This window comes from Diadema antillarum, unplaced genomic scaffold (genome assembly GCF_040938485.1).
Source record: "Diadema antillarum isolate AM-2024a unplaced genomic scaffold, OU_Dant_1.0 seq00001004_RagTag, whole genome shotgun sequence".
NCBI lineage: Eukaryota > Metazoa > Echinodermata > Echinoidea > Diadematoida > Diadematidae > Diadema > Diadema antillarum.
The window spans coordinates 213,223-233,950 of NW_027271842.1; the positions used below are offsets into that span (position 1 = coordinate 213,223).

General features: G+C 37.8%; 1 protein-coding gene across 2 annotated transcripts; it reads right to left on the reverse strand.

Moving 5' to 3' along the window:
- Nucleotides 1–799: 799 nt before the first annotated feature.
- On the reverse strand, nucleotides 800–19,013 carry LOC139742536 (uncharacterized). Of its 2 annotated transcripts, XM_071653069.1 has the most exons (9): nucleotides 18,959–19,013; nucleotides 15,185–15,334; nucleotides 9,454–9,712; nucleotides 8,431–8,490; nucleotides 7,527–7,633; nucleotides 5,310–5,509; nucleotides 4,324–4,650; nucleotides 3,061–3,255; nucleotides 800–1,329 (listed from the first exon to the last, which is right to left on the reverse strand). In XM_071653069.1, the coding sequence occupies exons 1-9, from the start codon at nucleotides 18,966–18,968 to the stop codon at nucleotides 1,273–1,275; spliced, it is 1,365 nt and encodes a 454-aa protein (XP_071509170.1). In that variant the 5' UTR covers nucleotides 18,969–19,013; the 3' UTR covers nucleotides 800–1,272. The 2 variants fall into 2 exon arrangements, with proteins under 2 accessions (XP_071509170.1, XP_071509169.1); XM_071653068.1 differs by lacking the exon at nucleotides 18,959–19,013 and having other exon boundaries at nucleotides 15,185–15,420.
- Nucleotides 19,014–20,728: the final 1,715 nt, after the last annotated feature.

Sequence of the window (20,728 nt, forward strand, 5' to 3'; positions counted from 1 at the left end):
CTTTTACACAATTTCAATTCAAAAGATTATTACTTTGATAAAAGCGACATAGATACATACAACAAATATATTTCAATGTCTTGTCGGCAACAGTTGTTGTTGTTGTTGTTGTTGTTGTTGTTATTTTCAAGAGACTGCAACACAAGTTAGGAAACTGGAACGCAAAGAGTGTACCGTATACATAGAGACGAAGGTTTCAACATAACCGCTCATTTGCTGGCAAATTTTCTTCTATTGAAGAATCTTTATCGAGTTTAGTGGGATTTTCCATAATGCGCAAACTCTTTAATCACGAAAACTCTTAAATCATGGAAGTTCACATACTGCACGATTAACTGTTATAACAAAATGAATGCGTAAATCGTCATTACAGGAACCTATGGCTCTTCTTGCACAATCAAGGCACTTAACGTTCTACTCACGACAGGATGTTGAGTATGTGTTACAGGAAATTGATATGCTAGTGTTCAGTCGTAGATATCAATGGTTAAGTATCTCTCTGTGATAAGTCTTTAATCACTGGCACAGAGAATGAGGCTTTGGACACAGCATCCCTCGTCACACAGAAATAATTATATAAATAGGTGTCTGACAATGCTGGAATAAACGTAACAAAGACAGGACGACATGGGAGATGAGGTCTTAAATAACCAAAATAAAAGGCTACCTCGGATAAGTACATTTACAGGACTATGGTTTATATTACTAAAGACGTGTTACAGCAAGACGGAAGAACACGAGAAAGAAGCTAGTTTCGAACGCCTGGAAGCGCGACTAAGAGTACGTCTTGATCGGCCGCATGTGACTGCAACGTACTTCGCTTCTTTCCCAATCAGAAGCCTGTAGACAATGTATAGCTTCTTTCCATTTTTAGTTACCGCAAACAAGTTAATGCACAATTTCACCACATTTGCTTCCATGGATTGAGCAGTTAGTCTGAGATCCCATCAATTAGAGTGTTATACTACCATCACGACTATAACCCGAAACCTAAACCTGTAAACTCATAGAAAATCTGCAATCATATTGATCACATGTAGACAAGAAGAGTAGATTCGAAAACAAAACAAAATAAACAAAAAACAAGCGATTTGCTGGAGCGAGGGGCATTGATGTACGTATGCATAAATTACTACAAATATGCTCACACAGACTAAGCAGTGCGAGGAGTCACGTATTGGTGGAGTACACAATCCACTCTCCGAGATAGACGCGAGATACCGCTATTAGTTGAAATCTATGACCTCAAAGTCTTAAATGGATGCTTCCATTCTACGCCATGTTGCCTGGAGATAGGAGCGGCGTCTTTTCAGCAACAGACGGCTGAGGCTGCAAAAAGAGATGGAGGGGGGAGGGGGCAGATGGAGGAGGAGAAGAAAAAAAAACAAACATACAATCATGAAGACATCGACTTGACACAGGCAAGGGCCACTAAAAAAAACGCTCACGCAGTGGCGGATCCAGGAAGAAGGTGAGGCACACCGGGCGCGCGCTCCCTTTAATTTTCTGGAAAATAAAAGCAATAAAAAGAAATACAATGAAACGAGCCCGCGTGCGCCCCCTTTAATTCCTTAAAGATGCCATCTTTGTCCACCGATTACAGTGGCAGCGGAAAATTGCGCTCACGTCATATTTTTATTTTATTTATTTATTATTATTAGCATTTTTTTTTTTTGCTTGTCAGCTGATGAAACCGGGAAGTGGCACGTGGAACGAAAAAACAAAACAAAAGGGGGACTTTTTTTTTTATTTGTCAGGTGATTAAACCCGGAAGTGACACAAGAAACTTTTCATTTTTTGGCGCCCCCACCCCCCTTACGGAATTCCTGGATCCGCCATTGCTAACGCACTGAAACTATTATATTATTATACAATGAAAGAAGCTCGGGGTGCTTGTGGTATAGGAAGGAAATGTAGCTTTATTGACAACAGCGGGAAATTGATTTCGGTTCCAGATCTCTCTTTTACGTCTTTCCTGGTTCTCCTGTTCTATGATTCCTATACCCAACTCTAGCTGGCTTCCGGTGTGACAAAGTATCAGCATCGGGCAACAAAAGATGTAAAAAATAATTGAGGAAAAGCATTGAAGCAGACGAAGAAGAAAATGAAAGTTGAAAAATAACGAAAAACACAGAAAACAGGAGCAAGGAGACAAAGAGAGGAAGATTGTGAAGAAGATGGAGGAGAAGGAGGCAAAGAAAGGCATACCAGTACGTCATAAAGAAGACATACTACCTTGTAAAGAGGAAAAGAATAAGGAAAATATATTAATCATGATAATGAATAACATTTATATGGCGCTTAATACTGATATTTCTAAGCGCATCGATCCGGAAAAAAGAAGTATGACATTGAAAATAAAATACGGCATTATGTACATGAACATAACATAATAAAACAACAGCAGCAACAACAACAACAGAATCAAAGTTGAGTAAACAGATACGTTTTCAACAATGACTTGAACTTATCAACATTTTCAGCATTACGAATATAGAGAGGGAGTTTATTCCAGAGAGACGGGGAAATAACAGAAAAAGCCCTATCACCATAGCGGGTACAGGTGCGGGGACCATCTGATAGTTGGAGAGTGGAGGAAGAACAAAGAGAACGGGTTGAAGTGGAGGAACGGAAAGAAATTAAGTCTCTAAGATAAGATTGAGCAAGATTATTACATATTATCTTGTAAACAATAAGGAGGATCTTGAAGGTGATACGTTGATGTATGGGGAGCCAGTGTTATGGAGGGATATTGGAGACCAACAAGAAGAAAAAGAAAGGAAAAAACAACAACAGGGAGGGGAAAGGAGAAAATAAAAAGAGGAAACCACCACAAAAGAAAAAGAAATTAACGGAAAAGAGAAGAGTGAAGACAATGAATAACGAAGAAACACAACATACCGCATCATATCAAAATTTCCATTGACGTTGTACACATATAAGTCGATGATGGTAATGACAGCCCTCATCCCTTTCCCTACCAGAGTCTACAACCCCTAGAGATTTTGTGCATGATCTACAAGTTTTCAAGAGGCAGCGGGTTAAGATGATGCGTCTTACCGTGAGAGGAGACGGAGGCGAGTTGATGGATCCCGCCGTCGTGGGAATGTGGGCGTGGCTGAGTGAGCGCACCAGTTTGACCTTCCCGACTTCCACTTTCTGCCTCAGCTGGGCGTACACGTCATCAGATGAGATGATTGGTTCACCCAACACAACTTCCAGGACGTTAAAGAGCGTGATCACACCGATGTAATTCTGGCAGGGACAATTAAAAAAGAATAACGACAATATTTTAATCGCGGTCTGTTCAATTCAAATTGGACCCCATGGAAGAACATAGTCATTCTATTAATGAATCTGAAATGGGAGATCCACCCATTTTGTAATCTTTGATTATTCATGTATATTTGAAGTTTTCTGTGTATTCTTTATAATGTGAAATGGAAAATACATAAACAAACAAACAAACAAACAAACAAATGTTAGTTTCACAGTTTTGTATTCAGTTGAGATAACTCATTTTCACACTTTATTTTATCTGGGGAATGTTCTTCTGATATTTTTCAGCTGTACAGGATTTCCAATGAAATCACACGAATCAGTGTGTTTACACCGGGGAATATATGCCAATGAGGAAAACAATGAAATACTTAGACACACTTGCATCATTCCGAATCATGGGCCATTATGTTGCAGTATTATAGGTTTACGCAAATCGAAGCGATAGTCTTCTAATCGAAGACATCCTACAAGAGCTACGTTCGTACCAGCAATACAGCTCAGCACTCGACTCTTCTGATGTCAGTTACGTAGTATTTCCTGGCTGCCATTGCGAATGCTTTGCGGTAGGCAATGGGCACGCAAAGAAAGAGGACGATGCCGAAAAGGAATCACTTTGTAATGAATCGGACTTTAATCGAATCATTACTTCATCCATTTCTGAATGTCATACAGGTTAGTTAAGGGAGGCATGCCCAGAATTAAAAAAACAAAAACAAAACAAAACAAAACAAAACAAAACAAAACAAAACGGACGTATTCATAGTATAATAGTATATTTTCTAGCACCTGAATTATTATTACCTTGTATAGTGTATATTTTGCTCAAAATCGTTCAAGTTTTTGTTTCTTCCGTTGAAATCGTTATACGGGTTGGTTTTCTATATCAGCAAGAGATTGGCAAGGATATTGAGAAAGCTTATCGGAGACATATTAATTATATGAAATACATTAATTCTGGTTTATTTTTCTTCAGTGAGTAAGAAAAGATATCAGACAAAACACCCTCACTGATGAAACGTCCCCATGGCATCAGACTTTTACCATTCCTGTAATAGACGTGGTAGTGGCGAGAGTGCTAGGTGTCGGAGGAGGAACCTCTTCTTCGGGCACGCTGGGCAACGTCGTCGCCGGCACGTCGTAGATCGCTGCCATGCGATACTTCCCGTCCATCATCTCGTCCAGGATGTTGTAGAGGGGCTTGGTGGCGGCAATGGCGTGCAGCGGCCGGCCGTAGTGCTCCAGCGACTCGGACACCGACTCGAGGTCGTCGGGGTCAAGGATGATGAGGTTCTTCACCACAAACTCGCCCTGGATGTTCTGGCGGTGACCCTTGTAGACTGGAACGTGTGAGTAACCCTTGCCAATGATCTGAAAAACACACCCGCACAAAAATTAACCAAAAACAAAAATCTGGCTATTATTGCAATTATTTTCATTATTATTATTATTATTATCATTATTATTATTACCATCATCATCATCATGATTACCATCATTAATATTATTATCTCTATCATCCCAAGATGTCTCTTGGAGATCAATTTCATGTCAAGTTCCATCCTGGAACCTTAGACTTTCAGTACTTTTCAGAGGATTCTCGCCGTCCCAAGCAGTGCTGCTTTTTATCATTATTAATTGATCGTTATTATTATTATTATTATTATAAAGTTATTATTGTTATTATTATTATTATAAAGTTATTATTGTTATTATTATTATCATTATCTATATTATTATTTTATTATCATCATCATCATTATCATTAATTTATTCTGCCAGATAAAGAGCATAAAGGCCTACATATTTTTACACACATACAATTTTCAAGAGTGACGGAGAGCCGATTTGTAGGCGTAGATGTCTGAATATCAAGCACGGAAAGAAAAACCTCTCATTGCACTACATATTTTGCGGTTTCATACAAACGCTTACTATGAGACTAGATTGCAGTCCCAGATTTGTTTTCAGCCCCAACAAATCGAAACAAAAGAGAAACGAAAAGGGATCAAAACAAAGGAAAACCTCACCTCCTGCATAGTCTTCCGATCCAAGACCCCGTCGTGGTCTAACATAAAGACCTTGTCGATGGGAATCATAGCGTCCCTAGCGACCTTGCCCTCCGCGTCTAGCGCGCCCTTGATGATGAGCACTTCGTCCTGACTGAGGGCGCTGTCCTCTGCAGCGGCTTCTGGGGAAGTCGCCTGCAGATCCACCAGTGCCTTTAACTCTGAGAAATGTGCAATGGCATTACGGTGAAAATTGATATAATGATAATAATAACAACAACAGTAACAATAATAATAATGATAATAATGGTAATAATAATAGTAGGCCTAATAATAATGATAATAATGATAATAATAACTGTAATGATAATTTTAAAAAAGACCTTCTTCGAGATATGGTGGGGGTTCAAAAAACGTAATGCATACTTTTGCATTCTTGCTTTTGCATACTAGTACTTGCCAATATTATGCATTGCAGAATGTTGGCAAGTATGCAAAATTTAAGATGAGCGGGCATTACGTTATTTGAACCCCCCACTATATCTCGAAGAGGGTCTGTTTTTTTTTTTCCATTATTATTACAGTTATAATAATAATAATCATTAATATTATTACTATTATTATCATCATTATTGTTATAATTATCATTATTATCATTATCATCATCATTATTATTATTATTGTTATCATCATTATCATTATTATTGTTATTATTAACATCATTATTATTATCACAACGTAAGATACAACGGATCTTTGACCCAACCATGAGCACTATCTGTGATACCCCCCCCCCCCCAAAAAAAAAAACAACAACAACAACAACAACAACAACCCAACAACAACAAACAAACAAACAAACAAACAAACAAAACAAAACAAAACAAAACAGAAAATGTTCCATGGCCCCTTTTGGGTACGATAGGGGCAGACCAGGGAGGTGAGAGGAAACTCACCTCCCTGGGCAGACTCACATGCGGATAACTATAGTGCTTTAAGCTAGTCATAACGACAATATCGCTCGTTTCAGGAGTTCATCGATCATTAGTTTGTGAATTCGGAGGCCGACTTCCAAGCAGAATGCCCGGCTCACGAAATAACGAAACCATGGGGCGCACTTTGGAGTAAATATGGTAGCAAGAGAATAATTTCAGTAGGCCCTACATGTAGTACTGTATGTTATGTATGTAACATTGGTTCCGCACTATGCTGAAACAGCAAGCAGTCCAGAGTTTCTAGGCCGTCGAACTACAATGTACAGTGTATGCACACATTTCAATTCTCAGATAATTATGTTGACCAAAAAGTCGGAATGAGCGCTCAACCGTGACCAAAATGTTTTCATCCGCGGCTGAACGGCACGAACCTTTTCATGACAGCCTTTATCTGATCAAAGAGATTAAGCCACAAAGTATACTGTCAAAATGTATGAGTGTGTTGTGGGATAGGGGTGGGGAGGAATCAATGGCTCCCATAATGACGCAATGACTTCGTCTTATTCGCGTACATAGCATCGCAGTACATGTATATTTTAAAATCATATAATTTGCTTGCAGCGATTGATGCCACCGACACGCATGTTTTGTTCATGGTCGTCAGGAACAACTTCGTCACAACTGTATCGCATGGAATTGAATACAAATGTCAGTAGATTTATAAGCGGAAAAAGTTAAAATTCTGAGATAAGTTCATTCGAAATAACAAAGACAACTACCAGCGGAAACCCTGGTACCTAATTTTGTCTATGTTCTGACGATTACAATGACCAACGGTTACATTGATTTTGTACTGTTTTATTATTGTTTTTTTTTCTTCTATATATTTCACTCTTTTTATTAAGGTCCAAAAGTGAACAAACATGCCGCAGATCGGTAATGGGGTGGGACAGTATCGTCCAACCCCACCCCCATCCACTAACACACACACACACACACACACACACACACAAACACAAACACTTGACTGAAAAAAAAAGAAAATGGATTCTAAGCAAGGACAATATTATTCAAAATCTGAAGAAAAAAAAAGAAAAACAACACAAACCCATTCCTATCGCACATGGGTGGGGGGCGTCCCCAGAATTTCCCTCCTCACACGTCGAAACGATAGTTATATTCGTTAAAGAATCAAAAAAACTTTGACTTACTCATTGGTCCATAACTTCAATTCAATTACTGCATCAGAGGCTGTGTTAATTTTTAGCTCATGAGATCGAACACCAAAGTGGGAATACTATACCTGCTCGGCGGTAGAACGTCCCCGTTCCTTCCCCGAGGAGTAGAGTGAGAAGCTTGGCGATGGGCCAGGCAATGATAAAGAGCAGGGCTATCAAGATGTACACGAACCTGTCGTGAGCGGAGGAAATCAACAACATAGGCACTGAAATAAACCCATTTTTACCCTCGACGTCCTTCAATAGCTCTGCTCAAATATGATGCTTAGCCACTAAACATTGACGCATAGTCTCAAACTAGGAAAACTAAAGGTAGGCCTACTGTCGAGACAATATTGAAGTTTTTATCAGAATTGCCTTTGATAAGTCAACCCTGCAAAAATTAAATCTAACCGGGACCCGATAAAATTATCGGCTTATGAAAATATCGACATATTCACCTTAAAACTGATACACGTTTTTGTTTATATATATATATATATATATATATATATATATATATATATATATATATATATGGGGAATAAAACAATCTTCAAATTAGCCAATTTTCGACTTCTTTAGGTTCGGCTTATGTCAGGTTGACTGTATAAATGACCGCGACAAAGTCCTACAGGACAACATTATGTAATAAATGTGATCATAATTAATCATATAATCAGAAATCAATTAGTAATAGTTATCCGGTGAATGTGACATTTTCATCTCGAATAATTTGAAACGTTGACTATTATTGTGTTGTCATTTTGGGTAGCGTCAATCAATTTTTACTACAGGCCTCTATCTGCTCCTTCCATTGCCTGCTACTTTTGTTAAGTTTTTGTTATTTTCCACTTTCATTCTTGTTTTTTAAATACCGGTCGTCACTTTATAAATGCTCATTGCAACCGAAACCTTGTCTGAGGGCACCCGGCGTGTCTTTGTGATATTCATTGCACGTAGAAGTCTTGTAACATGACTAGGACTTACCAGGCTAGATTCGCCCCAATCGCCAGGCCGTATTTCGTACAAAGAGCTTGCGGTATAACCCTGTCGCACAGAAAAGGAAGGAAAAATATGGAAATTTGTAAAGACGCCTGTAAAGTTCCTTCAAGGTGAAAAGAAATAAATAACCGGTATGCTTAAAGTCTAAGTAAAGTAAATGACATTATTCTCACGTTAGACAAACTTACACCTTGAAATTAATACACGCATATATCCATGCGGGGGTCAAATTATCTTCACCTTAGCAAATTTTTCGACTTCTTTGAGTTCGACTTATATCAGCTAGGTCACCTGTATATTATGACTGCGACAAAGCCCTGCAGGACAGCACTACATGAGGTTAATATTCTCCATTTCGATTTTCTTGTGAGTTCACTCAATCTATGTTGTTGTTGTCTTATAGAAAGAAAGAAGAGAGAGAAAAATGGGGCTCAATCTATATAATAATGGTTCGAACTCTTCTCGAAAATACTTCCAAATGCAAACATCTCTTACTCGGTCGCTTGGCACTTCCGCATGGTCTACGTAGTATTAGACTATTAGTATAAAGGGATATTAAATTAGTACATATTATTTGGCACCATGAAGCCATCCAAACTAATTACTTACGGATCTACCTGATGAAATTGATGGTAAAACTGATATCGTAGATGAATTATCATTATCTCTCAGACTGGAACACAAGATTATTATTTTTCTCTAAAATGAACCCGGGAAAGAACATTCCTACGACAATGTTGAAGAGGTCACTGTACTATACGGAAAAAAAAAACCAAAACACGCAACTGCATGATGTGTAGCATTACCTTGTATCTGCAAATATTCATTTGTCCCCCCCCCCCCCACACATACACACACACAACCACCACCACACAAACTTACAGGCGTACACAATACAATGCAAAATAAAACAATGCCAGGTCCTCCCTAGATCCACAATATTCTCCCAAAGTTCCTGCTATTCGAAAACGCGACCTCGATGCCGCCGGCGCCGCCGAATCAACTTACTCGCCAAAGATGAGCACGGCGGTGACCGACACGGCCACGGCCACGATGGGGCTGGTGATGGCGTCGAGAAACAGCGGCATGGACTCGACGGCGGCCGCGTTGGCAAGGATGAGGGTGACGAGCAGGAGGTGGGAGTTTTTCACCAGCGGCAGAATGCGCTTGGCGTACACTTGTTCGCTGGGCGTGCCGGCGGTGGAGAGAACCTGGAGCGTGGTGATGTCCAGCGAGAGGAGACCAAGCGTAAGTCCGGCCATCAACCCTGTATGAGTAACGGAGATGGACATTAAGTACATATCTTGACCCTTTCGTTGTTGGTTTTATGGTTACTTATAATAATAAGAATAATTCCTCATTATGATAGTAGATTGTTATACATTTAACGCGGTCTTGCTGAACAGTAGCGTTTCGCTGATTGCAGGTCTTTTTAGCCGTAATTAAATCAGAATTAACTCAAAACTAAAACTCATCTTAACGATGATGATGATGATCATCATGATCATGTTGTCATGACAGTGAATGCAATATCAGTAAATCTAATGACGATTACGTTAATACCCTAGTCGTTTTTCCCAACTGAAAAATATATTTTTTACATATTTTTCGGCCATTTTTTGAGTATTTTGCTTTTAACCTGCATATTTTAGTGATTTTTGGGGGAAAAACCACTCTAAAAATAGCATATTTTATTCATATTTTTTCAAAGATACTCTGAAAATAGCATATTGGGGGGGTATCTTTTCAAGTCTTCAGATGAGTCGAATATTTTTTCTTTATTTCATCTTCCCTATAAACGTTCTTGTCAGTTTGTAAAAATACTCTAAAAATAGGATATTTTGGGGGTATTTTTGACAAATTTGAAATAATATTCATATTTTTCAGTATTTTTTTCAGCTTGATTATCAAAACACAAATTCTCTTGGAATGGAAATAGAAAAAAATCCATAGTTCTAATTGTTTTTATGATTACAATAAGCTTTGAACTGTGTTAAAAAGTTTACTCAATATTATTGTTGTGTTATTCATAATTTCAACTTGTGTTATGAGGAGACATTTTCATTTTTCAATATCAAAAGTGTAATTTACTTGGTAACCACGTCTTAAAGCATTATAACCAAATGGCCTTTTATAAATGAGTGTGATGTGTCTGGTAGTAGTTAGGTATAGGGTGTAGATACATCTGTAGGTTTATATAGGCCTAGGCTCTAATACTAGCTGTAGGGTTACAATTTGTGAAAGGTTAATTTCTATATTGATAATGTCTTCACATATACTGGATGTACGTTCTATATATGTGTTCTGGGATACGCCCAAACATCAACATAACTCAAGAAAATATTACTCATTTTTGTCCAAACTCAAACATGTAAAACAAAAATATTTGAAAAATACATTTTTGCAGTATTTTAGTAGCCCAAAATCTTAAAGGCATAAAAACTAGCTAGAAAACATATTCTTACAATATTTCTTTGCTGTAGCAGCACGACGTGACAAAAAATATTCCAAAAATATATTTTTAAAATACAGTATTCGGTGTTCCAAAACTGTATGAAAAAAATAAATTAACAAAAATAGATTTTTAAGGTATTTCTCTTATATTTTCAGTATATTTTCAAATACAAAAATATCGTAAAATATATTTTTTTGGTGATTTTTGAAATATTTTTATAATATTTTTGTGATTTTTTTTCGAGCAGGGTAGGACTGATGATTATAATAATAATCATAGTAATAATCATCAGGATAATAATAACTACAAGGGAGTCATCATTATGATCACCCCCCCCCCCCACACACACACACACACACACAACCACCACCAACACCACCACCACCATTACCACCACAGTGATAATATTAGCACTCTTAATATGAATATTGTTTTGTTCGGTTGGAACCCAAGATTTAACTGAATATCGTATGTACACTATAAAAATCAACTGACTCGTGTGAAATACGATGCCTGAAATACAATCCCTCCAAACTGGTATGCTCTAATAGCCTCTGACGATTTTCTATTCAATACACATACCCACACATCCCTGTAAAATAATACTACTTTTCATTCATATCAATCTCCATGTTGTCATCTATACGTTCCAGGTCATTTCAATGTCATTACCCTAAAAATTCGAAGTGTGTATCGTTTGACTGTCAACTGCATCAAGTTACTCGATGTTGACTACATAAAATCAACCTTCCGCCATTGACACGTCGCGGAAACTTTTTTTTTTCTTTCCTTTTTATTTTTTAACAGAAATACACATGCCCATTTGCATGCCCGGTCATTTTGATAAAAGGCCTTCGCGTAATGCAATTCCCAGTGATAGCTTTCAAGACCCGGCTTCAAGACGACCTTCGAGCCTGTTCTGCTATTTTCTCGTCACCTTCCGGGTTGCAAGTCGTCTATTGTGACGTCATGCACAGGATGATACAGCCTAAATGGAGGTATTATAGTCTAGTCTCCCTCCACAGTAATAAATAGCAATAGTATATTTTTATGCAAGGTGCAATAAGGTCTCGTCCTGTTCTTGAAGAGATATATTATGCCGCGTATAATGTCCCTGACATCTTTTAAGGATTGCCAACACACAGCATCGCACGTATTGTCGTTGGAATGTGCACACACAAACACACACACATACAACCATCAATATAAATGTGTGGTGTGTGGTAAACCAACCTCCCTACGTGTACACATTTATATGCACACATACACAAGCCACCCACAATAAAGACAAACAGACCGATAGATAAATAGTATAGATAGATAGATAGATAGATAGATCCATAGATAGATAGATAGATAGATAGATAGATAGATAGATCCATAGATAGATACTGGTGAGTAGATAGATTATTCATCGTATGAGTCGACAAACAGAATTAACACTTGCAAGGCAAAACAACAAATAAATACTAGTACTGCAGAACAAGCACTGTAATGGTATGGCGCATATTGTGCGCCATGCATGTATTTGTGTGTGTGTGTGTGTGTGTGTGTGTGTGTGTGTGAACAAAATATCAAATCAGAATAATATTTGATTACTGAACCTTTGTTGTGCCATTTTAACGCTTTACAATGTTTACGTGTTACATTTAGAACACTGAAAGATGAAAGGAAGACTTTGCAATTGTATGTATACTTTGTCTTGAGAGTTTCTGGTTAAAACTATGGGCAGAGGTGACAAAAGAACTGTTAACTGAGGGGCACAGCCCCGAAGTGAATAATTCTTTTGGAAGCACCGAGGCCCTGAAACTCGAAATTAGGCACAGTATATTTTTTTTATATTTTGGAACAAAAACAAACAAAAGAATGGGAAAATGGGTCAAAATGCGAGGTGAGAAGTCGTGTGGTGGATGAGATGTTGTAAAGAGACCCTACAATGACCCTGAAGCAGCGGACGATGTCAGAACTGCTTTGTAATGTTACAATATTGTTTTGTTCAAAAATGTTACATTTCACAGAGTGACCGAACAAAGCAATGCGCAATGTCAGAATTGCTTTATGATGTCACAATTGTTTTATTAGAAATTGATATTGTACATTTCACGGAATGACGGTACGACGCAGTGCGCGATGTCAGAATTGTTTTGTGAAGTCACAATATAGTTTTGTTAAAAATGTTACATTTCAGAGAGTGTCGACGGTACAAAACTACGCACAATTTCAGAGTTGCTTTGTGACATTATTTTGCAAATAGCATTTGCAAAATATCGTCATAGCAGTGACGTCATTTTGCAAATAGTATTTCATGGAGTATCAAACATGCCAATATTCTGACATAGCTGAAAATACCTATATAATCACGTGAAGCTCTTTTAACTAATCACTATTATTGAGAATAATTTTTTGATCCAACGATAATAGGCATATATCGACTGTTTCCCAGTATTCAGTGCGTACAATACATTTATGTGAGAGTTCATTGGCGCGTAGCTATCAATACAATTCAATTTAAACCTCGATAGGCCTATAATACGTTGTGTCTAATGATCCCGTCCATCTGGGAAAGATAATGAAAATAAGTGAAAAAAAAACCCTGAAAACTCTTTATCGGATTTGGAAAGCCACTGGAAATATAATAACATAACAGATCACCACACGGAAAAATGAACAATTTGATAAAACAGATATTATTATCCTCACGTTCTATAACGTATACCCTCACGTTCTAACGTATACTGTGCAAGCTTCTTTATAGTTATCTGATAATAATTGAAGTGACTTGATCATGACCAATACGAAAAACTTGAACGGGCATCATTAGTTTGGCCAGCTATCAAATCATACTTTCCATGTATAGACAACAAGAGAGGTTGTTGAAGGGGTCCAGCGGACTGCGAGCTGCACTTTCAACGATAAGGTCATCGGTTCGAGCCCATGCATCGATATAGTGCCATGGCCGTTTGTCCACAACAATTAGACATTTATTATGACCCTCTTTAAACATTTCTCTGTATCCAGGTATATATTGATGAGTAACTTTAGATAGCACGGAAACTTCTCTTTATCCAGGTATATATTGGGAGTAACTCTAGATAGCTCGGAACAATGATACTAGGAGCAACCAAAAACTTCGGACTGGAGGTAATTATTTCTCAAGTACCCCATATTGACCAGAACGTATTTCTTCGTTTTGTTTTTCGCAAAATGTATAAATATGACTGCATATATCATGCCTTTTCTTGTACTGATCATATAGACATGAACATGTTAATATTCCTGACTCATATTTCTTGGTACTTTCTGTTGAAAAAAAAAAACAAGAAGAAAATAACGCTTGAATTGAATTGATTTGATTTGATTTGATTTATTCACAAAATGCATATACATACATTATTCACAAATATGCACATAGTTTGTACATGAAACATATTACACATTTTGTCTGGATAGTCATAAGCTATGAAAAGCTTGACTGGGACGTCCAGTATGGATAACGTACACATATAGTATTATGTGCATAAACATCATTAAAAAAAAAATGTATTATGCGCGTTCAATTTGTTCATAGATAGGAAGATGAGAGAAAGAGAGAAAAAGAAAGAAAAGTGAGAGGAAAAGATAAGGAGAGGGATACTCTACATCATGGTAGTTAAAGGTATACAAGATTGACAATTCTGGTAACAACTGGTAAATTGAATTGAATTGAATTGAATTGAATTGAATTGAATTGAATACCGTTCTACATGAATTTTATTTTTAAGCATAAAATTAAAGGGATGGTATAGTTTGGGTTGAGATGGGGCTTCAGGTTTCCAATGGTTTTTGATGATGATTTTTCAGATAATGAGAAACCTCTTATGAAATGTAAAAGAGCATATAATTCTAAAAGGAATTTAAAGTTCATTTGATGAAAATTTGTTTTGAAATGGCCAAGATATCCAAAACAAAGTGATCCTAATAAAAAGGTGGGATCCACCTTTTATGAGGATCGCTTTGTTTTACTTTGTTTTTAGGATATCTCAGCCTATCAAAACTGCTTCTCATCAAATAAACTTTGAATTCCTCTTAAGATTGTATGCTGTTTAACATTTCATGAAGTGGTTTTTAAGTAATCTCGCAACAAGTTACAAGCCAAATCCTCACCTCAGCCAACACTATACTATTCCTCAATTTAACTTTGAATTGGTTCGGAACTCCCGTCCCCCTTTAAGCCAGCTTGAACATAAACTTGAATGTTTATTGAATAAGCTATTGAAGGGGAACGAAAATGGCGAACCCACTCACCAGCGAAGAGCATGAGGGCCACGTAGATGCCGATGTAGACCCAGAACCACACGTCCCCGGGCGCGAGGGGGCCCTCCTCCACCACGAACGTGGTGCCATTGCAGATCACCGTCGTGGGGTCCACCACGGTGCAGTTTACGAACATGTTTTCTGCAGCAATGAAATCAACGAACGACTCTACATAAAGTCTTCTGATATCGATCTTTTCTCTCATCAGACTGGCTACAAGCAGTACAAGTACCCGCCTTTTTACAAATCGTAATAACTGGGGACGCGGGGATGCAATTGCGTGTATAAGCCGCGATTGGCATAACAGAATTCTATAGGGACACGTGATGAATTTTTAATCAAAAGGCAACATTCTATAAGACAAAGAGATAAACGGATTTTGAATGACTATAAAGTATTTGTATTCCGGCAGGGCTCGACATTATAGCGTGGCCCGGGGCCATTTTAAAAAAAAAAATGACATTGGGTCACTAAATTTCTTTCGGAGGCCCGATCGTATTTACAGCTAAAATTCAAAATGAACCTTTATATTTCATTTTATACTTCGAGCCACTACACTTCTTTTTTTTTTTCGGGCCACCAAAATTTCACATCAAAAGAATTTAGTGGCCCGAATTCATGGCCACCACGCAGAGAACCCTGACAGTCGTGTTGCCTCTGAATATGTTACTACTGATTACTATCTTGTTGAAGAATCAAATGTATAGTTATGGAACAGATATCTGACTGGTGTTTGCCTTTTTCATCATCATAATCATTCAATAATATTCGTAGCTATAGAAAAACCCGGGACGATAGCATTTGAAACAAGAAACAGAATTCGAAAATAAAGACTTTAAGAAGTTTCTTATTTATAACAATACTCAGCAGAAACGAACGCAAAGGACATACACACAAACAATTACACACACACACACACACACACACACACACACACACACACACACACACACACACACACAATCAAGCAAGCAATGGAGAGAATTATAGGGCCTAGACATTGGCGGATACGTTCCGTAAAGGAAGCGGGACGCCTTTACAAAATTAGAGGGGGCGCACGCGCGTCCCTCCATTTTTCTCTTTATTCCTTTTGTTTTACCAAAAATTAAAGGGGGCGCGCGCCCGGTGCGCCCCTCTCGATCCGCCACCACTGCTTATACATATAAAATAAGTAAAGAAAAGAAGGAATTAAAATGAACTAAAAAGCATAACAATTATCTAATTCCCCGTTTCGTCGATTTCTGACTTCAATGTAAAGTCTTGATATAATAGTATACGACTCAAATAATTTTACCATTGCACTACCACTGCTACTCCTATAATAGGGTCTACACCTACTATTTGTTTACTTCTTCTACTATTTGTTTACTTCTTCTACTACTACTTTTACTATTGTTACATTGTAAAGGTTGTACTAGCTAGTATTATTCCTTATGTCGTTGGTTTCATTGAGTTTTCTTGGCTAATACCTGAAAACATCCGGGATCTTCTTTACATCTTTCAAGCACCCCTTCACTAGACGACATTAATGATAATAATTCAAAGAGTGCCACACATATTATAGTACTCGAGAAATTCATTTGTATACTGAACATACGACATCACTCTGGAGATTGTACAATGGAACTTCATAGTGAGATGAGGCATGCTGAATGCAGTGCACAGTACACAGTGTACCAGACCAGTAACTTTGAGATCAAGCAATAAAAATGCGTTTATTGTACCCGGGCATTTACAGTATAATACCGTGGTTGGTAAGGTTATAGGGTAATAATGCGGAACAGAACGGATCGCATTTGGAAAAAGGTATAGTTCCATTATAAGTAAAAGGTAAAGACATTTCATCTGCGGAAAATTGCCGAACGGCCGCGGAATAGTGGGGGCGGGAGGCTAAGAGCTGCAGGACACCTCCCTACCCTAACCCCCCCCCCCCCAATACACACGCACTAGTGTATGCACACTTTTGGTTCTAAATATTAATCCCCTCGAAGAATATTAAACGAGTGGTGCAGTTTCAGGTGAGATGGGGCTTCAGGTTCCCAACGAAAATGAGAAACATCTTACGAAATATGAAAGAGCATAATGATTCTAAAATGAATTCAAGGGTTATTCTGTGCAAATTGGATTTGAAATGACTGAGCTATCCGAAGCAAAGCGATCTTATAAAAAGGTGAGGGCCATCCACCTCTTATTGATGGCTGTGTTAATTTTTCGACATCTCAGCCATTTCAAAACCGATTTTCATCAAATAAACTTTGAATTCGTCGTAAAATTGTATGCTCTGAAACATTTCATAAAGTGCTGCTAATGTAACATTTCATAAAGTGTTACTAAATATCTCGCAAAAAGTTGAAATATGCTGAATCCTCATTCAGCCAATACTAGTACCATACTGCCCTTTAAACAAAAAAATAAATAAATAAAAATCAAGAAAAACCACAGACTCCACGAGGATTCCACTCCTGGTATTTTATCCATTTGGGGGGAGGGACAGCCTTGAATTTTGTCTTATTCAAAAGTTTGGATTTTGTTTCTTCTGCAGTTTTAATAAAAAAGGTCAAGGCATTGTGCGATAGATGATGATCGAAGGCAGGCAATCCATACACTTTTCTTTCTCCTCGATCTTTCAGAGACACTCCATACTTTAACCCTATCTCTGTCGTTGACTCTGAACACTACAACACTGTAGGGTTTTCTGTGCCAGCCTTGACACTCAAAGCACAAAAAGGGTTTAAAAAACGAATGTTCTCTCCATTCCGTTGGTTTGTACATTTGATTGCATTGTAGGCCCAACTAGTATATTTTTCTTTTCTTTTTTTTCTTTTTTTTTTTAGTACATGTACTTTTTGACCGAAAGATAGGTCTGTATCGCGGAGATTTCCCTGACCTGTACGAAGGAGAGCCGTAAAATATATAAGACCTCTCCGGACAGATGGATTTTTTCTGTCTAAATTAAATGTAGGCCTACTATGTACTTCTTCAACAACAACCAGTATTCGTCCGGCAATGAAAAAACAAAAGCTACAGTATGAGATTTAATCAATGATAATGAATGACGGAGATGACTATTATTCGAAAAGATAGAATAATATCCCCCGCCCGCTCAAATAATACTATAGGGTATTTGGCATTGCCGATACTCTCAAAACCCGAAGATTTGATCGTGAAATTCTCTCAGCGAAGTTGCAGCAGACACTACTCTATCCAGTGCATATTCCTTTAACTATAGAGGGCGGCAAATAACAATGAAGCGTGGTTGCCATATTTGCGTTTCAAAACAATGCTACATAGCTACGTACGCAACAAATCAGCGATACGACATGCCAAGATAACCCGACTGAGGCAAAGGAGAACTTATAGATAAAATACCCCAGGAATTCAAGTAAATATGCTTAATTGACTGAAAGAATACCCAAAAAGGTGAAGAGGTGAGTGGCAGAAGACGTACTATAAATTTCATACCCATCACTGTTTACACTACCAAGTTTTTGCGAAAGAAAGCACAGCATTCATGCCAGTGAAAGGCTCCACTATGGAGGTTGACAGCCCAGCTGCTGCACGGTACGGTAGGGTTAGTTTGGCCCGCAGAAAACCCTACTCTCCCGCACGCTAACAAGGCTAGTTCATACACAGTAACACAGGAAGCCTGTGCATGTATTTCATGTACGAGAACCTGTGCCAAGCCGCGAAGCGTCGTGTAACATGTAGCGAACTACTTCACTGTTCACTACAAGAACCAACCATTCGGGTGATCAAAAGTCTTACCTTCTTCCATACTGTGATATACTGTCTATGTTTCCATGCCTGTTGTAGTTTGCCGTGTTTTCTACTGTGAATTGGTGCCAATCCAAGGCAATTTGTATTTGGCTCACCCTCGCTCGCGCGCGGCTCGGCTCTACCCCGATGCTTTCACGTGCAGTGTCTTCGTAAGTGCCCAATTCAGACGGCCCGTGTCGCCCCGTAGTGGTGCCCACGCACGGTGGCGGTATCCTGTTCTTTGAAACTTTCTGTTCCGGGTTAATGATCGTTTCCAAGCGCACTACACAAACAAATGATTAAAGCGTGTAGTAGATCCCTATTTGGTGTACTTTCAGTTTCATGTTTATCAAATCATGATTAATCTGATTGTTGCTACTTTGTAGTTTTTTTTTTCCTTGTCATTTGTCAATTTGTATGGAATTTACACATTTCACACAGGCACAGCAGAGAACTACAAACCTTACTTGGTGATGTGATGAGTTTAGAATTAACTTGAATAGAACACACAAAAAAAAACCCTCAAAGTAACATCTGTCATTAGGCCTAGGTGCACTGTACTGTACTAACAAGAAACCTAGTTGGAACTAAGAAGACAATTGATTCATTCTTTTAAAGGAAAATTTTTGGTATTTTTATTAGGCATGCACATGTAATAAACTAGAACCTAATATTTGTAGCACTACAAATTGTAGCAGCATGCATGGCTGCACTTTGATAGAGGGTCTGCAGTTAACAATTTCAGAAAAGAAGGACATGTCAAAACCTTGTCCTTATTATTCCCTCACAACATTTGACTTATCCTAGATCCTACTTAACTAGTAGTGTATTCCTGAATGTACAGATCATAAAGAAAAATTATAGCTTTATCATGCAATTTACATCAAACCAAAGCTTTGCCATTTTCTCCCCAACGTTGCTCATTTTGTGTCCAGGGTAACAATAGATAATAAAGTTACCAGATTTAAAAAACAGAATGGTTCCCAAAAGCATGGCTGTGTTGCTGTCTCAGTGTGGCATATATATACAATAGGGGGTGTACACCATGGCACAGAAAGAGTTACCAAAAACAACTGGTGTTTATAGAAGAATCCACCCCAAAATAGATGAATTTCAAAAGAAAGAGAAAAATATTCCCTACAGAACAATACAAAAATGACAAAAATTGGACCACATAAGAAAATAAGGAAGATATGACATTTTGAATTTTCACATTTTTTTTTTCAGAAAACATTTCTTGACCAGTCTTATAAATATTCAAATGAGCAATTTGATGATGTCATTCCCTCACAATTTTTCATGTACTTGGTATGTCATGAAATTCAGAAGAAAAGAAAAAACTTATTTAGCTAATAAGATTATGTTCTCATACCAAGGTATATAAAGAGATTACATTGTTCTTTTTTATTTTGGGTGGTTTTAAGGCAAGTTTTATAATAATACAGCTGAAATATGAGATTTTTCTCATTTCTGTATATACTATGGAAAAGAAATTGTGAGAGTATGACATCGTCAACTTGGTTATTTGATGATTCACAAGGACTGACCTTTCTCTACCCATGCCTTTACAACCAGAGTCCTAACTTGAATCCTAACATTACTGTTTGTTTGTTTGTTGTTGTTTTTTATGCCAGTTAGGATGATGAAGTACAGAGCTGAGTACGGTACTGCAAGTTTATTATGTACACCTGTGTTCCAAGAGTCCTGCTGCCTGATTTCTAAATATGAAAATGCAGTGTTGACAATATGCAGAGCAAATTACAAATGTGATAATGGCAG

Excerpts from the sequence above, each read along its gene's own strand:
- LOC139742536 (XM_071653068.1), bottom strand. The coding sequence starts at position 15,398 with ATGAGAGAAAAGATCGATATCAGAAGACTTTATGTAGAGTCGTTCGTT. Across the intron at positions 5,510-7,526 it reads GACGTTCTACCGCCGAGCAG|AGTTAAAGGCACTGGTGGAT; the intron begins GTATAGTATTCC and ends CACATTTCTCAG. Across the intron at positions 4,651-5,309 it reads ATCGGAAGACTATGCAGGAG|ATCATTGGCAAGGGTTACTC; the intron begins GTGAGGTTTTCC and ends TGTGTTTTTCAG.